Source organism: Gymnoscopelus microlampas (genome assembly GCF_963454915.1).
Source record: "Gymnoscopelus microlampas genome assembly, chromosome: 3".
Classification (NCBI taxonomy): domain Eukaryota; kingdom Metazoa; phylum Chordata; class Actinopteri; order Myctophiformes; family Myctophidae; genus Gymnoscopelus; species Gymnoscopelus microlampas.
Window position 1 is genome coordinate 14,440,713 of NC_139940.1, and position 17,565 is coordinate 14,458,277.

Here is a 17,565-nt window from a genome sequence, read left to right on the forward strand (position 1 = left end):
GTCTGACTCAGATTTTACAGTATGTAGGCTACTACGGGAAGTGCACTGCAAAATCCTGAGTGTTAATTAAAGTTGTGAGGGTCCATTTTTGCACTCTTGTTAAGTGAACACTCAATCTACTGCATGCATTTGCAGTGGATTGAGACTCGTGTCAGAGTTTTGACGGAGTGGCGTGTGAGACGCTGTGGTAGGTTCTTAACAACACCAGAGCGATGGTATAGCGTGGGCGGATGGGACATGACTAGAGGAAGTGATTACTCTGGTTAGTTACCTGAACAGCTGAAGGAAGAGTGACACAGAGGAGGGGTTGAGAAAAGAGAGAGAGAGATACAGAGATAACACACCTTGAACACAGTTCAGTTGAACTTAATACAGTTGAACAATAAGAGCAGAATAACTAGTTGCATGTTTTCAGGAGCTCAAGGTAAAACAAGTCTTTATTATTTATGTTTCTTCACACAAAATTGCATACTAGACGGTCGGAAATAATGTCTCTTATGTTCATGCGTGCAGCCTTTCTTTGCCACTTACTTTTTTCACAGGAGGATATTTCAGTATTTTCTATAATGGGTGCTGCAGTGCAATGCTTTGTGCTTATCCTGACTTTATCTGCACAGCTGGGGCTCACCTCTCCTCTGGTAATGGTTTCCCCTCATTGTGTGTTTTGACAAAAATTGCTTTACCACTGGTTGATAGCATTTTTTGTCATTTGCTTTCAAAAAGAATGAGGAAGAAATAACATTTACAGACAATAACATATGCAATTGTTTAGAAAGTTACTGAATATATGCAGCATATATATATACTCTCACACACGCACGCACGCACGCACGCACGCACGCACGCACACACACACACACACACACACACACACACACACACACACACACACACACACACACACACACACACACACACACACACACACACACACACACACACACACACACACACACACACACACACACACACCCTTATACTTGTATTTGACATTGACTTTGACTGTATACAATATATAGCATATATGAGAAGGGGGGTGAATGGATGGATGGATAGATGGATGGTGTAGATTTTGGCAAGCATATACGCTGCATATTGTAGTTCACCAGTTAATTGGAAGTCTTTTTTTTATATAAAAGGGTGACCTGTGTATCATTACATTATACAGAACCGTTTAAATGTGTTTACAGGTTAAGAGGAACTCCAGGGCGGAGTGTACACTGTGCCCACCAGGTAAGAAATAACGCCATCACCCATCTACTGGCTAGCTTGTTTTTCTGACTATTTTTCTTCTTTGTCTGACTCACTTCCTTGACGTTGTTATTTTCTGAATCAACAGTTGGTGAATAATGCTGATTTTCAGGAAAGAAGTATGACTAAAAGATACAAAGAAATAGCTCACTCTTGCTATTTCAGTGTTTACCAGGGTTTCTGTTGCTTAACTATAGTTGTTTCAAGGATGTCATCTTAGCAACCTCAGGAACCTCTACAGTATGTTCTTTGCTCTGAGTTTCTCTCTCTCTCTCACTCACACACGCGCGCACACACACACACACACACACACACACACACACACACACACACACACACACACACACACACACGCGCACGCGCACACACACAGTCTCTGTCTTGATGAAAAATGACGTAAGCTGCACACAGCGCTCCATACTGTAATGACCACATCCTCTGATTAGTTTGCAGCCTGCAGCTCCTAGCATTGCTCTGCACTCTACTCACTGCCTGTGACTGAATGGATCTGTCATAATGATGCATTTGAAATGCAATGCAATTGCTATTGATAGCAGATCACAAAGTGCCACAAAAAAAGATGTTTGAACACTACTAAAGTGTAAGGAAGAGTAAATAAAAAGAGAAAATACAAAGCAATAGGTTGAGAGCTGTGTTAAATTATTTTAAGTCACACTGATGTGTGCATGCCCACACTAATGCATGCACACTTGAACTGTTGGCACTGAGGATTGTACTGTGCAGGTGGGAGGAAGGCCAGGTAGCTATACTGACAGAGAACCTTGTTTAACGAAAAAGTCACAGTTTCCTCCTGCCAAATTAAGTGATGCGTGACATTGAACCCTTCACCCGCTTCCGTTATGAGTCGGCCAGACAAGTAGAACAGTACAAGGTATCTCTATTAGGCCCCCTCCTTTTTTCCCCTCTACACCAAATATCTTTGCCAAACACAGCGGATTTACAAGCTCACAATGCATCACATTGCGATGTGTTGTGTTCGCCCCAAACTTCGGATGCTTCATGCTTCATGTGGTTAAAGGACCACTTCACCCATTTTCAACCTATCTTCTTGGTCCTCACTAATGCTCATTATAATATGGTACAATGTTTGTCTACTCTGTCTGTGTCTCAGAGGAGGGCTGTGGACAGTTCAGAAACCCACCATATACCAATGATCATTGGTAGGCAGGTTTGGTAATTTCAAAAAATATTTCAATTATTTTTTATTTATGCAAGAACAATGGCTTCTATTATAGCATACTAACTTTCCAGTAATAGAAATATTGCAGTTTCTATCAGCTTGGATTCCCCATCGATGATGTCACTGTTGGGTGAGTTTCTGAACTGTCCACAGCCCTCCTCTGAGACAGACCAAAATGGTACCATATTATAATACTCCTTAGTGAGGACCTATTATATGAAAATGGTTGTAGTGGTCCTTTAAGTGTCTTTAAGGGTCAAAGAGTCACAAAGATCAATCGCTGTGCTGCTGTTGTACAAGTGAATGTGAATAAAGTTTTACATATTCATATTCATAGAATGTATTTGTTTTCCTTCAGGTGAGTACCAGACATCTTGTGGGGTGTGTGCACCCTGTGCTCCTGGTACCTTCACTGCATCACGGAATCGTGAAACCAGCTGTCACTACTGCTCAGCCTCCAGAGACTGTGAACCCGGTAAAAACAACTTTATTCTCATTACTTCCACTGTCTACCACTACTTATGACTAGTAGCCTACTCACAATTTATGATTCAAATATTTATGCCGAATGTTATCATAACATAAAACTAATCTATTTTTTTTATTATTGCCATGACAGTGGTAAATAGAATGAAAAACCATGAACAGAACAGTTATAAAAAGGACAAAAACACAACAAAAAGTGTGAATGACTTATTAGTGCAGCCTAGGGGGAAAAAATCCTAAAAGGCCCACCCTATGCTACAGTGCTAGTATTTAAATATATATTAATTATTAACCACCCACAAAAATGTTGCTGCCTCTATTGCATCATAATTGGAGTAAAAGATGAATCTTTAGATTTGCATAATGAGGACATTTGATGTGTGATGTGTGAACTGGTTTGTTTGATTATCTGTTGTACCCATATAGACTGAATACTTTTTTGTTCTGTCTGTCTCAGATTACCATTTGATGGTGGTGCAGGAATGCAACAGAACATCCAACCTCAGGTGTGTCTGTGAGGCAGGTTTCAGTTGTATCGACAACGACTCGCACACAGGAAACTGTCGAGAATGCGAGAGAGCGAGAAAGATCCCTGAGATAATCACATCCGGTAAGGATTCAAGAGAATAAGGAAATGAGATATCAACACATATTCTTAAAGGCCCAACCTGGATTGTTTTTTACTGTATCAATTATGGTCATATATTCACATACATTCTTACAGTACAAGAGTTTGATTTGTAAATGGAAAACATGCTATAAAAAGATTCAAATGTAGGACTGTTTTACTTCATTGTTTACCAGTGTAAACAAACCTACTACTGTATTACAGACCCAAAATAAAAAAATGTGTTATCTCCAGATTCTACACCAGGCCGGACAACCATAGGGTCAGGGATTATGTTTTCATCTGTTAGAACGCTAATCATGGGCACCACTGCATCAAATGGCGTGACACTTTGCACACATACTCAGTAGGCCCAGGAAGAAACTCTACCCCTAATTTTTCAAATCATAATGGTACTTCACCAGGCGGCTTCACATTTTGGCATATCATTCTTGAACTGTAGGTGGTACAGTCAAAAGGTTTTTCCGCCTGGATTCCTTGGATCATGATGTTTCCATTTTCCACTTTTCTCTCACTTTCTTTGTAGTACCTCTGCGTAGGTAGTAACTCACCTTGGGGTAACCACACCTCCATTTGAGAAACACTGCTGTAGTTATTGAACGGGGACATGTTGTGATGTGTCTGTGATGTTTCAAATGTATTGGAACACAACCAGCAGGGGGCCTCATCATCATAACTAAAACTAAAAGCATAAACCCAAGAGATCACTCACTGTCCTGATAGAGAATCAGGCCAGTCAGAATCCAAAATATTTTTATTGCCAGGTATGTTTGACAGATGATACATGTGTCTTGGTGACGTTGGTGCATTACACTGAAGCAACTGTAAAAATGTTTTTTATTTACAACAAAATATAAAGAAGCTCCAAAAATATATACAATATGCAATATATACTATAGTCTACTAGAGGCTGGTATAGCAGAGCTGGTAGAGACATTTTAATATAATGATAATTAATCATTATATTATCATTATTATAATTAATGTGTTGTACTCACACAGAGTGTAGCATTATGCAGCTAGAGTGTTTGTTCATTAACAAACGTCTCCCCATCTCTCCAGCTCTGTAGTAAACAGAGCTGGAGAAACAGTGTCGATGTTCTAGTTTTATGAGGAAATGTTTAATGTTCTTTTGTTCTAACGGACACGGTGAGTCTGTGACTGACTGTTGGTTTTCCTGTTTTCTAGTAGCACCGGATGGGATCACAATCCAGACTAGAGTTTCACTTTCCACAGGACATACCAGCACTTCCACCAAACCCTGCCAACCTCCGCAGTGAGTCCTGTACTTTGCCACTTAAACACTGAAGCCCTATATACGTTGACCGGAGTCCCCCAGGGGTCTATACAAGGCCCCCTATTTTTATCCCTATACACAAAAATATGTCTTTGCAGAAAATAGTTCTGTTAAGGTCTTCTTAATGTGTATTTAAGTAGAAGTTTAATATCAATATCTCACACAGATGTAGAGCTCAACCAGTGACAGAGAAGGAGATAAATAATACCCAACACAACACAGGTGAGTGTGTGTGTGTGTGTGTGTGTGTGTGTGTGTGTGTGTGTGTGTGTGTGTGTGTGTGTGTGTGTGTGTGTGTGTGTGTGTGTGTGTGTGTGTGTGTGTGTGTGTGTGTGTGTGTGTGTGTGTGTGTGCGCGCGCGTGTTGTGTGTGAGAAGATGTATAGAGAGATTATACATCTTCCCCCTCTACCCCTCCCCCTCTGTCTCTCACTCTATCTTTCTCTCTCTCTCTCTGTCCCCCAGATAACACTAGTGGCCAACTGGCAGTCATTTTGTGTCCCGTTGTGGCTTTGGGATTCATAGCCCTTTTTATCCTGTACTGTGTCTGTCACCCAGGAGACGAAATGTGCTTCAAGCAAGGTAAATGACTGTTTTCAAGGCCATCCTGGTGGCTAAGAGCCAGTTAGAGTGCAAAGGCCTGGTCCAAATGGCTCCGATGTAGTATATAGCATAGCCTGTGTTACATGTCATTTCTCAAGCGAACACGTAAGGCACCACCGAGCGAGCTAAAGCGAGCGAGTTGCCTGGCCGAACGTTGCGACGTTCGCTTGAGCCTACTCAGTGCCGTCCGGGTTATGTACCGATAGGCACAGAATCATAAATCATGTTGTGGGGACTGCTCTGCCTCCGGGTTGCAACCCATGTTATTTCAACGTGGGATTCGCGGCTCCTATGCACAGCTTTTCGGGTTTTCTAGTCGTATATTTACGGAATTGTCAATCCGTGCTATTTCACCGTGTTGTGTGAGATCAGGCTGGTTATGCCACCATGAGACCCAGTTGAAAAATCTGGGGTGGAGGTTCTTCTTTGGCCTACTAGGAGTCGATGTGCATAGTTTCACGCCAATAGATCCAGTGGTGCCTCAGATTAGCTGTTCACAGACCGACGGACTGACTTACGGACAGACAGACGGACTCACGGAAGAGAAAACATAATCCCCTCGGCTCCGGCCATTCCGGCCTGGCCATAAATTGAATTTCCTAATGACAATGAATCATTTTTCTCTTTTTCAGCTATTGTGAAGCTAGGTAATAAGGTAAGTGAATGAATCTGTGTATTTCCAGCTCATTACATGTTTATTTGTTATTACCTGCCCCAAACTGATTCATCAACCTTTCCTTAGGGAGAGAGAGATGGCTCCACTCAGAAAACACACCTCAGGGATACCTCCAGTGTAAAGCACCAGCCATTCCCTTTTGCAACAAATATGGGTACTGATGACTAAAATAAATAAACTATTTCTATGTGAAATGTATTACTCTCTCTTTATTTTTGGTTAAGTAATGTCTTGAGAATTTCAGCTCCTTTTTTATGCACATACTGTAAACTGTCTTTCACTCATTTGACCTGAACTATGTAATCCCTATTTTATTCAGTACTTAATAGATGATTTACAAGCTCACAATGTATTGTGATGCAATTATATAGATATTGCTTTTTTAGTGTATTTTCTGTACTATCCCCCTTTCTCTCTCTCTCTCTTTTTCTCTCTCTCATTCTTTCTCTCTCTCTATCATTCTCTCTCTCCATTCTTTCTGTCTCTCAGGTTCCATCCATGTCCATAATGCAGAGACGGTCGTCTTCAGCTTGCTCAGTCAGTTTACCGGCAAGGGCGAAGGGACGAGAGAGAGCCAGAAGAGAGGGCAGGGGGAACAGATGAAACAGGAGGAGGAGGAGGGAGGGGGAAGAAGAGCACCCACCTCCCCCAGCGTCCATCTCTCCCAGGAAGAGGCCGGGAGTGGAGAGACGGACAGTGCATTCTTCCCCTCACAGGAGCACGGGAAGGACTGCCACATGTCCAAAGAGGAGGTGCTGTGAGGAACACAGAGGATCCCAGGAGACTGGTGTTATATTCCTATAGGAGCTGATCAAGGCTCAGATAGCCAGAGTTGTCCTAAAAAAGGATCCCAGGTAGGAAGGCAACATGGAAGGACTGTGGTAGGATGGCCAGGAGAGACTCTGTAACAGGAAGTTCACGGGTCCAATTCCTGCATCATCAGCCCATTGTCCCGTTCAAGTGTCACTTTGTACAGATACTGAACCCCCTGCCCAGTCATTTTAAGTCGCTTCAGATGAGAGTGTCACCTGAGTGCCTGAAACGCAAACATATGCACAAGGACAGAGTGAAAGCGATATAGAAACGTTACTAGTTGAGTAGCAAAGTGATTGTGAAACTATTGTAATAAGAATGTATGTGGTATGTATGCACTCTGTCTTGCAATGACTCAATACAGCGTATCATAATCAAATCACAATACAACAACATTTAACTTACATCAGATCTCTAACTCACTATGATAGTATGCACAGCTCTATGCTTCCCTCGTTGTAATTAAAGGAGCACCATTTACAACCTTATCTTCATATAATATGTCATCTCTAATATACTCATTATACCGTATTATGGCACCATTTCTGTCTCAGGTGGGTTGTGCACAGTTCAAGCTTTTTTTTTTAATTGAAGAACTTTCCAGGAATAGAAAAGTTTCAATTAGCTAAGAATCCCCACCAATGATGTAATTGGAAGACAGGCTTCTGAACTGTGCACAGCCCACCCCTGAGACAGAGAGAGAGTAGACTAAAATAGTAAATGGTTCATTAATATTGCACCTTTGGCTTTAACCAAAGCGCTTTACAATGTGCATTACATTCACCCATAGGAAACCATGCAGGGCCAACCTGCTCATTGGGTCCAGTTATTGTTTAAGTGTCTCGTTAAAGGACACTTCTGCACTAACCCAGGAGGAGCCGGGGATTGAACCGGTACGTTTCAGATTCTCAAGCGGCCACTCTACCTCCTGAGCCACTGCTTCCCCTTAGATTAGACTGAAATGGTGCCTTGCTATAATGAGCATTAGTCAGTACTCCATTACAAGTAAAAGGCCTGTGTTCAAAATATTACTAGAGTAAAAGTACAAAAGTATTGGCATCAAAATATACTTAAAGTACTAAAAGTAAAAGTACTAAAATGTTTGAAAATAGCAGATCTACAAGCTCACAACGCATCGCGACGTGTTGTGAGCTTGTAGATCGGCTATTTTCAAATAGCCTATGTATAAAATAGGGCTTAAGTGGTTAATGTAGGTTTTATAATGTAATAATTTGTATCTGCAAAGTGACTAGTAACTAAAGTTTTCAAATAATTGTAATGGAGTAAAAGTACAATATTTGCCTCTGATATGTAGTGGAGTAGAATTAAATGTACTGAAAATTGGAAATACTCCAGTAAAGTAAAAGTACCTCATAATTGTAATTAAGTACAGTACTTGAGTAAATGTACGTAGTTACTTTACACCACTGGCATTAGTGAGGACTAATTATATGAAGATACAGTACTGTTAAAAATGGGTGAAGAGCTTCTTTATGTCATCCGTTTGGGGAACAGAGGGCCCCGGGTACATCAGATGTCCGGCGAGGGAGAAAATATCTCTGCATGGTAGATGCTATTATTTATTAGTCTCAGTCTTACCCAAAGACGCTCCCTATTGTAAATTCTAACTTATGAATGTTTCCTTGAACCATGCATGTACAGAATGTAATGAGTTTGCTTTGTCAATAGTAGCCAGTTATTTTAACTTGAAGGTTTCAATGTTTTGCACAAGGAGGAGAATGTTGATGGTAGTAAATTCTTGTCAAAATAAACTTCAAAGTAGTTTAAAAAAGTTTATTGTATTTCCACGATTTTATTATATATATAGTACACACAAAATACAAAATAGTGCCATTTACAAAGATTACATGTACATAAAAATCCTGTCTATTTACACATGTGTTTGCACACACATAAACTTTAAGAGGTATAATTCAATTCAATTCAATTACATTTTATTAATGTGTCAAATCACAAGTTGCCTCAAGACACTTTACAGGTAGAAACCCGACATTGTCCCACCCTTTAGCAAGCAATTTTGCGAAAGTGGCAACCAAAAACCCCCCCTTAACTGGAAGAAACGTCAGGCAGACCCGGGCTCTACGGTGGGCGGCCAGACAGAGGGAGAGACAGAGAGGGAGATACAAACAAAAATATAATACATATAATGTATAACATTTTCAACACTATGTCCACAGGACATGTATCAGATGATGACCAGATGTACCAGATAATGTATCAGATACCAAAGTACTCTTTAACGTCTCTCACTTTCTCAGACCGATACCAACAGCCGCTAAACTGCTCACTACTTCCTGTGCTCTATTTCACACTCAAAGTCACAGATGTTCAATATGTGTCATCAACGTCAACCTCAATGGCAATTAGTTGGTCACATTTCCCGCACATTTCCTGAACAGGCATGGGCACTTCTTCATCATCTGTGACTGGAGTGACATATGTCTTCTGGGGAGAACAGAAGCCTGTTGGGGTTGTTCGCAGGGGGGAAGAAGGTGTTTGGCGGTATTAGATCAAATTGATTGATATAGTGATATGTGATATAGTGATGATTTAAAATGCAAATGTGATTCGAGCACAGTAGGTATAACAGATTTAACAACAGATAGACAGTTGGGTGGATAGAGAGATAGACAAACAGTGGGACTGACCATTTGACCTGATCCAACGTAGAAAGGACTTGCACGTTGTGGTGACAATAAGTAGGCCTACTATGGTCATAGTAAGGACTCCACCAGACACCACTATCCATGTAATGTCTACAGGAGTCAGAAAATGAGTAATATGTAAGAAGGTGAGATTATCATTTGTGTTTGAAATGATATGTTTAACTTGCAGATCTTTAAAAAAAAATGTGTAGCCTACATAAAATGATAAGAAGTTATAAGAGAGTGCATCATTGAGTAAGGAAGACTGGGTACAATTGTTTCCCATTTGGAAAGATAGGGGTTAACAATTAACCTGTTACTTTTATATCATACCTATGGGTGCAGCAGGTGTGGTGACTTGTTCAGGTGTGGTGACTTGTTCAGGTGTGGTGACTTTTCCAAGTGTTGTGACTTTTCTGGGTGTGTCGGCTTCTCTGTGTGTGGTTTTAGACTTGGTGACTGGAGGGAAGATGGAGGCTTGTTAGTGGAGCAAATAAATGGTCAGCCAATCCTTTCATGTTTAGATAAGAGAAGATATAACTTGTTGTAGCAGCAACAGCATTAAATGTGAAACACAGGATAGGTACAGGTAAGAGCAGAGAGATGAGAATAAGAAATAAATACATTAAATACACTATTCATTGGTGTTAAAGGGAGCACAAAGGTTCCCATGGTAATCAATTTGGAAATGTATCCAAAGGTATATTCAAAGGCTTTGCAATGCTATAGTTTTAGCTAAATGTCAAATTACACAAAAAAATAATTCGAGATAACAGGGATGTCGCTTTCAGTTGTTTATTGTTTACTTTTGTGGGCGATTATGAATTATCTGTGAAAGTGTCACTGACTTACTTTGGGTAAGATCATGAGCCGAATCTGTAAGAAATATAAGCCATTAACTGTACCTGTAGTGGTGCCAGTGGGTCTGGGTGTGGCGGGCATTGGCTCACAATCCAGACAAGGTTCTCCTGTGCACCTATAGCCAGTCTTACACTGACACTTTGAGTTACGATTGATATCACACTGTGTCTTATATTCCATATCTGCAAGAACAAAAACACACAACAGTCATTTTAAAATGTATGACCTTATTAGTAATGTTGATTGTTGAAGATGAAGATGCACACAAATGTACGCACATTCTAAATGAGATAAGTGATCTGGCAGCTGAGTCACACAATAGGACATGACACATGTGGAGAGCCTGGTTTTATCTCACAAAGACGTTTACCATCTGTATTTCAGTTTGATAGAACATTTCAGGATTTAACTCTAAAACAGAAACTCTAGAACAGTCAGATATCAGCTGTACCAGGGAACTTTAACAAATCACAAATACTCAGAAGTTTCATTCTGTCTCCATCCAATTTGCATAGCTCATTTCAAAGATGCTGCCATGCCATTTTTAGAAAAGAAAACACTTAATTAGTTATCTAAAAAAAAAAAAAAAGCGGATCCACGCTGTAAATACAGGTATGTGGAGTAATTTTGGCCACCAAGTACCTAGATTTCATCCAATACTGTTTGAGGACTGCCACTGACTGAAAATGAGGGACAACTTGGGGATGCCAGGGGGAGTCATGCAATGTGAGAAACAACAGCATGAGTGAAATCTTCTGTGTTACTTTATCTGAGTGCAATTATTTTTTAAACAATTGTTCTACCACTACAAGAGTAGCCAAACTAACAGCCTGCATGGAGCTCATTTTTTTTACAGATCAGATAAATGGATTTATTGATCAAAGACACCATATGAAGATGTAAATGTCTTATTCACCTGTGTAGTAACAGGAGTAAAACAGTGTAATAAAATAGTCTTCCATTTTGCATTGTGATTACCTTAATTTGATAATTAAACACCTCATTCAGCTACATACTGCAGCAAGACACCTGATATTTAGCTGATGTGTTACAGATGATTAGTGTCATATATGAGGTCATGACTTTGGCTAATCAAAGAAGACCAAAACCTTTTCGTCTGTCATAGTGTGTTTCCCCAGTTCCTTCCTAACCTTTAAATGTATTTGTATTGCTCCCCTGTAGCAAAAGCCCTGAGCATAGTGAGCAATAACATCAAGCAATAACATCTTCAACCCCCTCATGTCCCCTCTGTCTGTCAGTGATAGGACATGACACTGACGATATCACCATGAAAGTACAAACTTCAGCATCTCTGCTGCCAAAACCCACCCCATGATAGGCAACCTAAACCCATGGGTGCAGTAATCACGCCTGTCTGTCTGATTGTATCCCACCATGTCACAGGGGGAGTTCCCTTGCTGCTGTGGGTTTCCACACTTAAGATACATAAGCATTTGGGTTTAAGATGTGTTTTGTACACAGGAATTTGTGTTGATTTTAGATTGTGAAGCGATGAATCACACACACACACACACACACGCACACACGCACACACGCACACACGCACACACGCACACGCGCACGCGCGCGCGCGCACACACACACACACACACACACACACGCACACGCACACTTACACACACACACACACACAGATTCCCACACTTACTGGCCATGTTGCAGTTATCACAGATTTCACAGTTGGCCTCTACATTGTAGGTCTCTGTGTACGTTCCGCTTTCACATCTTTTACACTGGGTATCCTCAGTGGTTTGGGTTGAGCAGCGCTTAACCCGGTATTCACCTGGAATACACACAATAGTCACTGTACATTAACGATGGTGTGTCATAAATGACTAGCAGTCTGGTATTGTGCCACAGACTGGTGAAGTTGTGTAATAACCCCATAGTTATTGTACTGTCATCGTGAAGTGGCAGCCAAGCCAAGTGTAGTCAGCTTTATTTTGTCGTCTAACATCTAAGAATATTTCAATGGCTGCTCTGTATAAATAGAACAATAGACAGTTACACACATACTAAGACATTGGTAAAATGTTATCCTATGCCGATACACCCTAACTTATACTTTTCAAGCTGTTACCTGGTTTGCACTTCTTACAGCAGCGTGTGGGTTTTTGTATTGGCCAGCCATACTCATAGTCACTATTGCATGGAGGAGAACTGTCAGAGAGAACGATGGAGAGATGGAGAAAAAGGAAAGTGATATAATATAGAAGCTGCATTTCCTGGGCAGCAGAGAGAAGGAGGTGGAAGGAGAAGAGGAAAACGAAGATAAGATTATGATTCAATGGACTAGAATACACAGCCACACAATGACAGTACCGGCTATAGCAGTGCTGAGGTGCTGTAATACTGAAAATGTTAATCTACCCAAAATGACACCAAACCAAATATCCATACCTTTTAACTTCTAACCACAAATTAACATGTCAAACTTGTTTGACATGTTTAAGAAATGTTAAATTGACCATTGTAGTACAATGTATCATGACTTACCATGGTTTAGAGAAGATGTGAGTTTGGATGTGAAGATGTGAGTTCCTGAGGCAACGTGAGACCCTCTGAGTGTGTCGAAACAGAAGTGTCGGTTTTAATCAATCAGTGACTCATCTCACGCTCATGTTTTGACCTCCCTACATTTATCTCACACTCTCTCTCTCTCTCACTGTCTCTCACTGTCTCTGTCTCTCTCTCACTGCTCTGTATCAACGACCCCCTTGATGCTCATAACTGTGTGGGATCCAAACCTCCTCCACCACACCAGCTATCTTTCTTTCCACTGCTTGCTGCCGTTAACCCAAAACCCAAACTTTTTTCTTTGTTCCAAAATAAACTTTAATATGCTATTTTTGTCTCAGTCTCTATTTCCCTTGCTGTGTCTGTCTCTCTCTACTTTTTCATAGCGTTGTATGACACAGATTTCAGGTGAAGTGAGTGAGTCAAATGCAAAATAACAGTCAACTCATGTTGTTACAGATTCTGATGAGATCCAGATTATGTAAGATTAGATTTGTAACATTTCTCAATAACCTTATTTGGGTGTCACATACCATACAGTAATAATACTTTGTTGAAATCTGATGGCACCATACAATAATATTGTATAATAATGATAATATTATTCATGATAATAACATTAATAACAATATTCATAATAACAATAATAACAGCAACAACAAAAAACAGGTCAATGACCTTTTTAACATGAATTACGGCAGCTTTATTCAGTTGCATTCAGGTAATTGAGTCATTCCAGTACTTGAGTCATTCAAGTATACACCTGGTAAAATATTACTTGGTGGCCATATACAGTAGCGTCCCATATCACATAATTCAAAATAAAACAAACACAAGATAATGTAGTCCAAGTCAAATATAGTACCGGTACCTGAATAGAAAGGGTTGGTTGGATCAGGGCTTATTTTATCTTATCTACAACCACTTGGTAAATATCTTTGCAGAATTTCCGTTTTCTTTCCGTCAGTATCTTGCAGCCATGAGGTGCTTATAGTCATCATATCATGTGACATCAATCATATGACATGACTTCAGTCATCTATGCCATAGTTTCTATGGCATACAGACAGTATCTATGATGATGTTTCAGCCTGAGCAGAGCCTCATTGACTTCTATTATGAAGTTAAGTGTTTAAAAAAGTTTCACTAGTACAGACCACGCTTTCAAACCAAATATTGTTTAACGTTCTTTATTTAGAAAAGAAGGAGATGGACCGGTCAGGAAAAGGGATTGGTTATGCATGGATTAGATGGAGGGATGGAGGGGAGGCATAACCATGTGGCTCCAAAGGGGGTGGAGACCCTGAGTATTTGGCTTGGGGTCTGAGATAGGCATACATCAAGGCGTCATCTGTGGACATCTCTGGACACGCTACCGCTCTGAGACCCCCATCTGGAAGCTGGAAACTAGGACAGATCAGAGAGTACTGAAGGAAAGGGAAGGGAGGGAGGGGAACCACTGATCTATTCCTATCCCACATTTACCCTTATTCCATTCTCTAACTTTATCCAACCTTCCATTAAACTCATGTTAACTGATATACTAATTTGTATCTTATATGTACTCGATCACGGCCCTCACATCTAGGCCCGATCCGAGTTTAGATGTTCTCCTGCACGACGGAAACACTTGGGCTTGGCGTTTCGGGTCCGACGGCCCAGAGATAGTCTTCTTTTCCGTGGCATGGCTCTGTAAGAGATATTTCTGAACCACGACGGCGACCTGGCCTAATTATAGCTCTGCACACATGTCATGCCGAAGTCCGGCCTCTCTGGCCCCTCCTCTCCTCTCGGCTCCTCTCCTCCCCGCTTTGCTTTGCGGCCCTAACCTCTAGTCACATCCTCCAAACCTCCCAACCTCGTCATGTGATAAAGAGGTCAGACTTCCTGTATCTGGTTGCTATGGCAACCTGCCAGATTAGGCTGAGGGTCTGATAGGCGAATCAGAGAATCAATCAGACCGAGAGTCCGATCACTGATCGAGGTGGGGTAAGATGCCTAAAACATAGCCATAGCTCTGATCAACAGTCTGTGACGGGTCTTGGAGGCATGTGGAGTGATCCACGTGCTTGCGAATCGCTGCCGAACATTGGAGCTTTTGTCAATTATATAGTAGTAAGATGAGTGACCAGAAACATGCAATTATATGGGCACATTTCCTAATAATGATGACTCAGTCAGGCAATCCGGTACACTTCCCCTTCTTGAGAAGGGTAGGGAGGAAGGGAGGTAGGGGTGAGGATGTGGGAGTGATGAAGGGGCCGATGATGTGTGGACAGGGAGGTGATGATGAAAGGGGTGAGGATGAAAGGGGTGATGACGAGGGGCACAAATTATTAAGTGAGGAGGGTAAGTGAAGGATGTAAGGTGTGAGGATGCTGTATGGATGACTAGGATGAGGTGAGCTGAAGGGAGTGGGGAGGAGGAGGAGTGAGGATGATGGTTGCGCAGGGTAGATATACTAATTTGTATCTTACTAGACGGATAGGGCGGCCGGGCCGCTAGCCGCGCACGGGGTACCAAAATCGTGCGATAACAATTTCCACCCCCTGGACCCCCTGGGAGTGTTGGGACCCCCGCGGACCCCTGTGGAACATGGCGGACCCCTTCGGCTGTTTTTTTTTTCCATGAAGGTGTTTGCTTGTTTCTGGCGCAAATGTGGCAACACTGATATTCAATATGGGGGACCCCCGGGTCTCCTGGGAGTGTCGGGACCCCCGCCAAACATCGTGGACCCTTTTGGACCCCGCGAAACATCGCATGCAAGAGGTTGCACATGAACTCTGCAGCCGCACTGAGGCGCTCCAACACAAACACTCTGATGCTCCCCTAAATCCATTCCAGGGTTTGAAAATACCCACTTGACAAAGGGGTGACGTGCATCACCGTTCCAATGACCAATAAACTCCACTTCGGGATTTCGCAAAGACCCACAAAAGCGTGCAGTAGTCCACACACACACACACACACACACACACACACACACACACACACACACACACACACACACACACACACACACACACACACACACAGCGTGCTGACAGCTAAATGGAACTAACCTCGTGTCACCAGTCTTTCCACCTCGGAGGAAATAAAAGGTAACAAAAGTGGTGTACACGAAATGTTGTCCGCCTCGCGGTGTTTGGGTCTCGCTGGGCGGTGGTCAGCGATGACGCTAAGGAACAACATGGCCGACCGTAATGTTGTGAGTTTGTGTTGGCCGCAATTAATTATGCTTCGAGGGGGCAGATGTGTTCTGAGCAGTGAGAAGTGGCCTACGGACTGCGTGAAGTAATTGTGCGCGTTGTGGCTTGTGTTGTTAGTGACATTGATATGTTGTTTTTGTGTTTATTCCGACACAGTGACACGGGGAAATTATGGGTTTTGGTTTGTGCAATGTATTATAGGATATGTATGAGTGAGCGGAAACATGCAATTATATGGGCACATTTCCTAATAATGATGACTCAGTCAGGCAATCCAGTACACTTCTTGAGATTCTCCCTTTTCTGTGGAATTTATTGACCTCCGACACCCCAGACACTTAAAATTAACTGACAACATTGACGCGTCATCATAGGTCACCAGGTAGGCACTGTTCCGTGGAAGAAAATAAATAAAAAATCTTCACTTTCCTGCATTACTAAATGTATGGTCAGGGACCACATGCAATACCTTCACAGACCACCAGTGGACCACAACCACTTTTTTCACTACTTCTTAAACTTTTTCTTTTTTTCCTTTATGGAAATATTATGATTTTTAAATTGTATTCATGAAATACTTTTGAATTGTTTTTAATTGATGAAAAGTTGTGATTTTTTATTTCTTTTTGTAATCTTTTGAAATAATCAAATGTTTTTTTTAAATGTAGGAAATTGAAAAAAAATAACATTTACTCGCGACCCATACAAATTGGTCTGCGACCCCCTGTATGGGAAACAGTGGTCTAGAGCCCACCTACTTTGTCCGGTATGCATGCACTCACATAAATGCATGCACTGTGGTCATAGTCAAAACATCAAATCAAATGGATCTCAGGAATCATACAGTATGGATCTCGGGATCCACATGGGAACGGTGTGGTTCCCATGCAGATTTCTCTCTCAGACTTCATGTGACCAGGCTGTGACATCAGTCTATATACTGTATGACATATGACTCCACATCTGAGCAAGGTTTCAGCTCGATCAGAGCCCCATTGACTTACATTATAAAATTAGAATTACATTTTTCAAAAAATATAGCATTTATGAGATGGCTAGTCTCCTGTAGAGTCACACGGTAACATCTAAGCACAACAGCCACTTCTAAGGTCATTATATTTATATTTTATATATGTATATAAAAAAAGGGTAGACATTTCAAGTTACACTCTCATGTCATGTAGCCATCTCAAAAATGGCATGGGTTTGGATCCTCTGTCATGGTGTACCTCGCTGTGGCATCCAGTCACTCATCATCCTGTCTGCCTCCAGACTTTATTGGAGACACCTGCATGGAAACTTTCAGATGATGTCTTCAGGCGCCTCCATGAGTCTGG

General features: G+C 41.5%; 2 protein-coding genes across 4 annotated transcripts; one reads left to right on the top strand and one right to left on the bottom strand.

The window, feature by feature from the left end:
* Positions 1 to 303: 303 nt before the first annotated feature.
* LOC311042772 (uncharacterized protein) lies at positions 304 to 8,728 on the top strand. Of its 2 annotated transcripts, XM_084053768.1 has the most exons (11): positions 304 to 424; positions 543 to 638; positions 1,191 to 1,233; positions 2,811 to 2,927; positions 3,396 to 3,548; positions 4,755 to 4,842; positions 5,030 to 5,085; positions 5,328 to 5,444; positions 6,098 to 6,120; positions 6,208 to 6,295; positions 6,631 to 8,728. In XM_084053768.1, the coding sequence occupies exons 2-11, from the start codon at positions 567 to 569 to the stop codon at positions 6,900 to 6,902; spliced, it is 1,029 nt and encodes a 342-aa protein (XP_083909894.1). In that variant the 5' UTR covers positions 304 to 424; positions 543 to 566; the 3' UTR covers positions 6,903 to 8,728. The 2 variants fall into 2 exon arrangements, with proteins under 2 accessions (XP_083909894.1, XP_083909895.1); XM_084053769.1 differs by lacking the exons at positions 543 to 638; positions 1,191 to 1,233 and having other exon boundaries at positions 371 to 424.
* Positions 8,729 to 9,037: 309 nt separating this feature from the next.
* Positions 9,038 to 13,127, bottom strand: LOC311040833 (uncharacterized protein). Of its 2 annotated transcripts, none has more exons than XM_084051195.1 (7): positions 12,999 to 13,127; positions 12,583 to 12,662; positions 12,151 to 12,285; positions 10,526 to 10,663; positions 9,954 to 10,079; positions 9,624 to 9,731; positions 9,038 to 9,437 (listed from the first exon to the last, which is right to left on the bottom strand). In XM_084051195.1, exons 3-7 carry the CDS (start codon positions 12,155 to 12,157, stop codon positions 9,304 to 9,306), a joined length of 513 nt encoding a protein of 170 aa, XP_083907321.1. In that variant the 5' UTR covers positions 12,158 to 12,285; positions 12,583 to 12,662; positions 12,999 to 13,127; the 3' UTR covers positions 9,038 to 9,303. The 2 variants fall into 2 exon arrangements, with proteins under 2 accessions (XP_083907321.1, XP_083907320.1); XM_084051194.1 differs by having other exon boundaries at positions 12,583 to 12,727.
* Positions 13,128 to 17,565: the final 4,438 nt, after the last annotated feature.

Bases quoted from the DNA above. Each gene is read 5' to 3' on its own strand.
- LOC311040833 (XM_084051194.1), bottom strand. The intron at 9,732-9,953 runs GTATGATATAAA...TGACTCCTGTAG, and splicing joins CACACCTGCTGCACCCATAG to ACATTACATGGATAGTGGTG. The intron at 9,438-9,623 runs GTCAGTCCCACT...CAACCCCAACAG, and splicing joins ACGTTGGATCAGGTCAAATG to GCTTCTGTTCTCCCCAGAAG.
- LOC311042772 (XM_084053768.1), top strand. From the start codon at position 567: ATGGGTGCTGCAGTGCAATGCTTTGTGCTTATCCTGACTTTATCTGCA. The intron at 1,234-2,810 runs GTAAGAAATAAC...GTTTTCCTTCAG, and splicing joins GTGTACACTGTGCCCACCAG to GTGAGTACCAGACATCTTGT. The intron at 6,296-6,630 runs GTACTGATGACT...TCTGTCTCTCAG, and splicing joins CCCTTTTGCAACAAATATGG to GTTCCATCCATGTCCATAAT.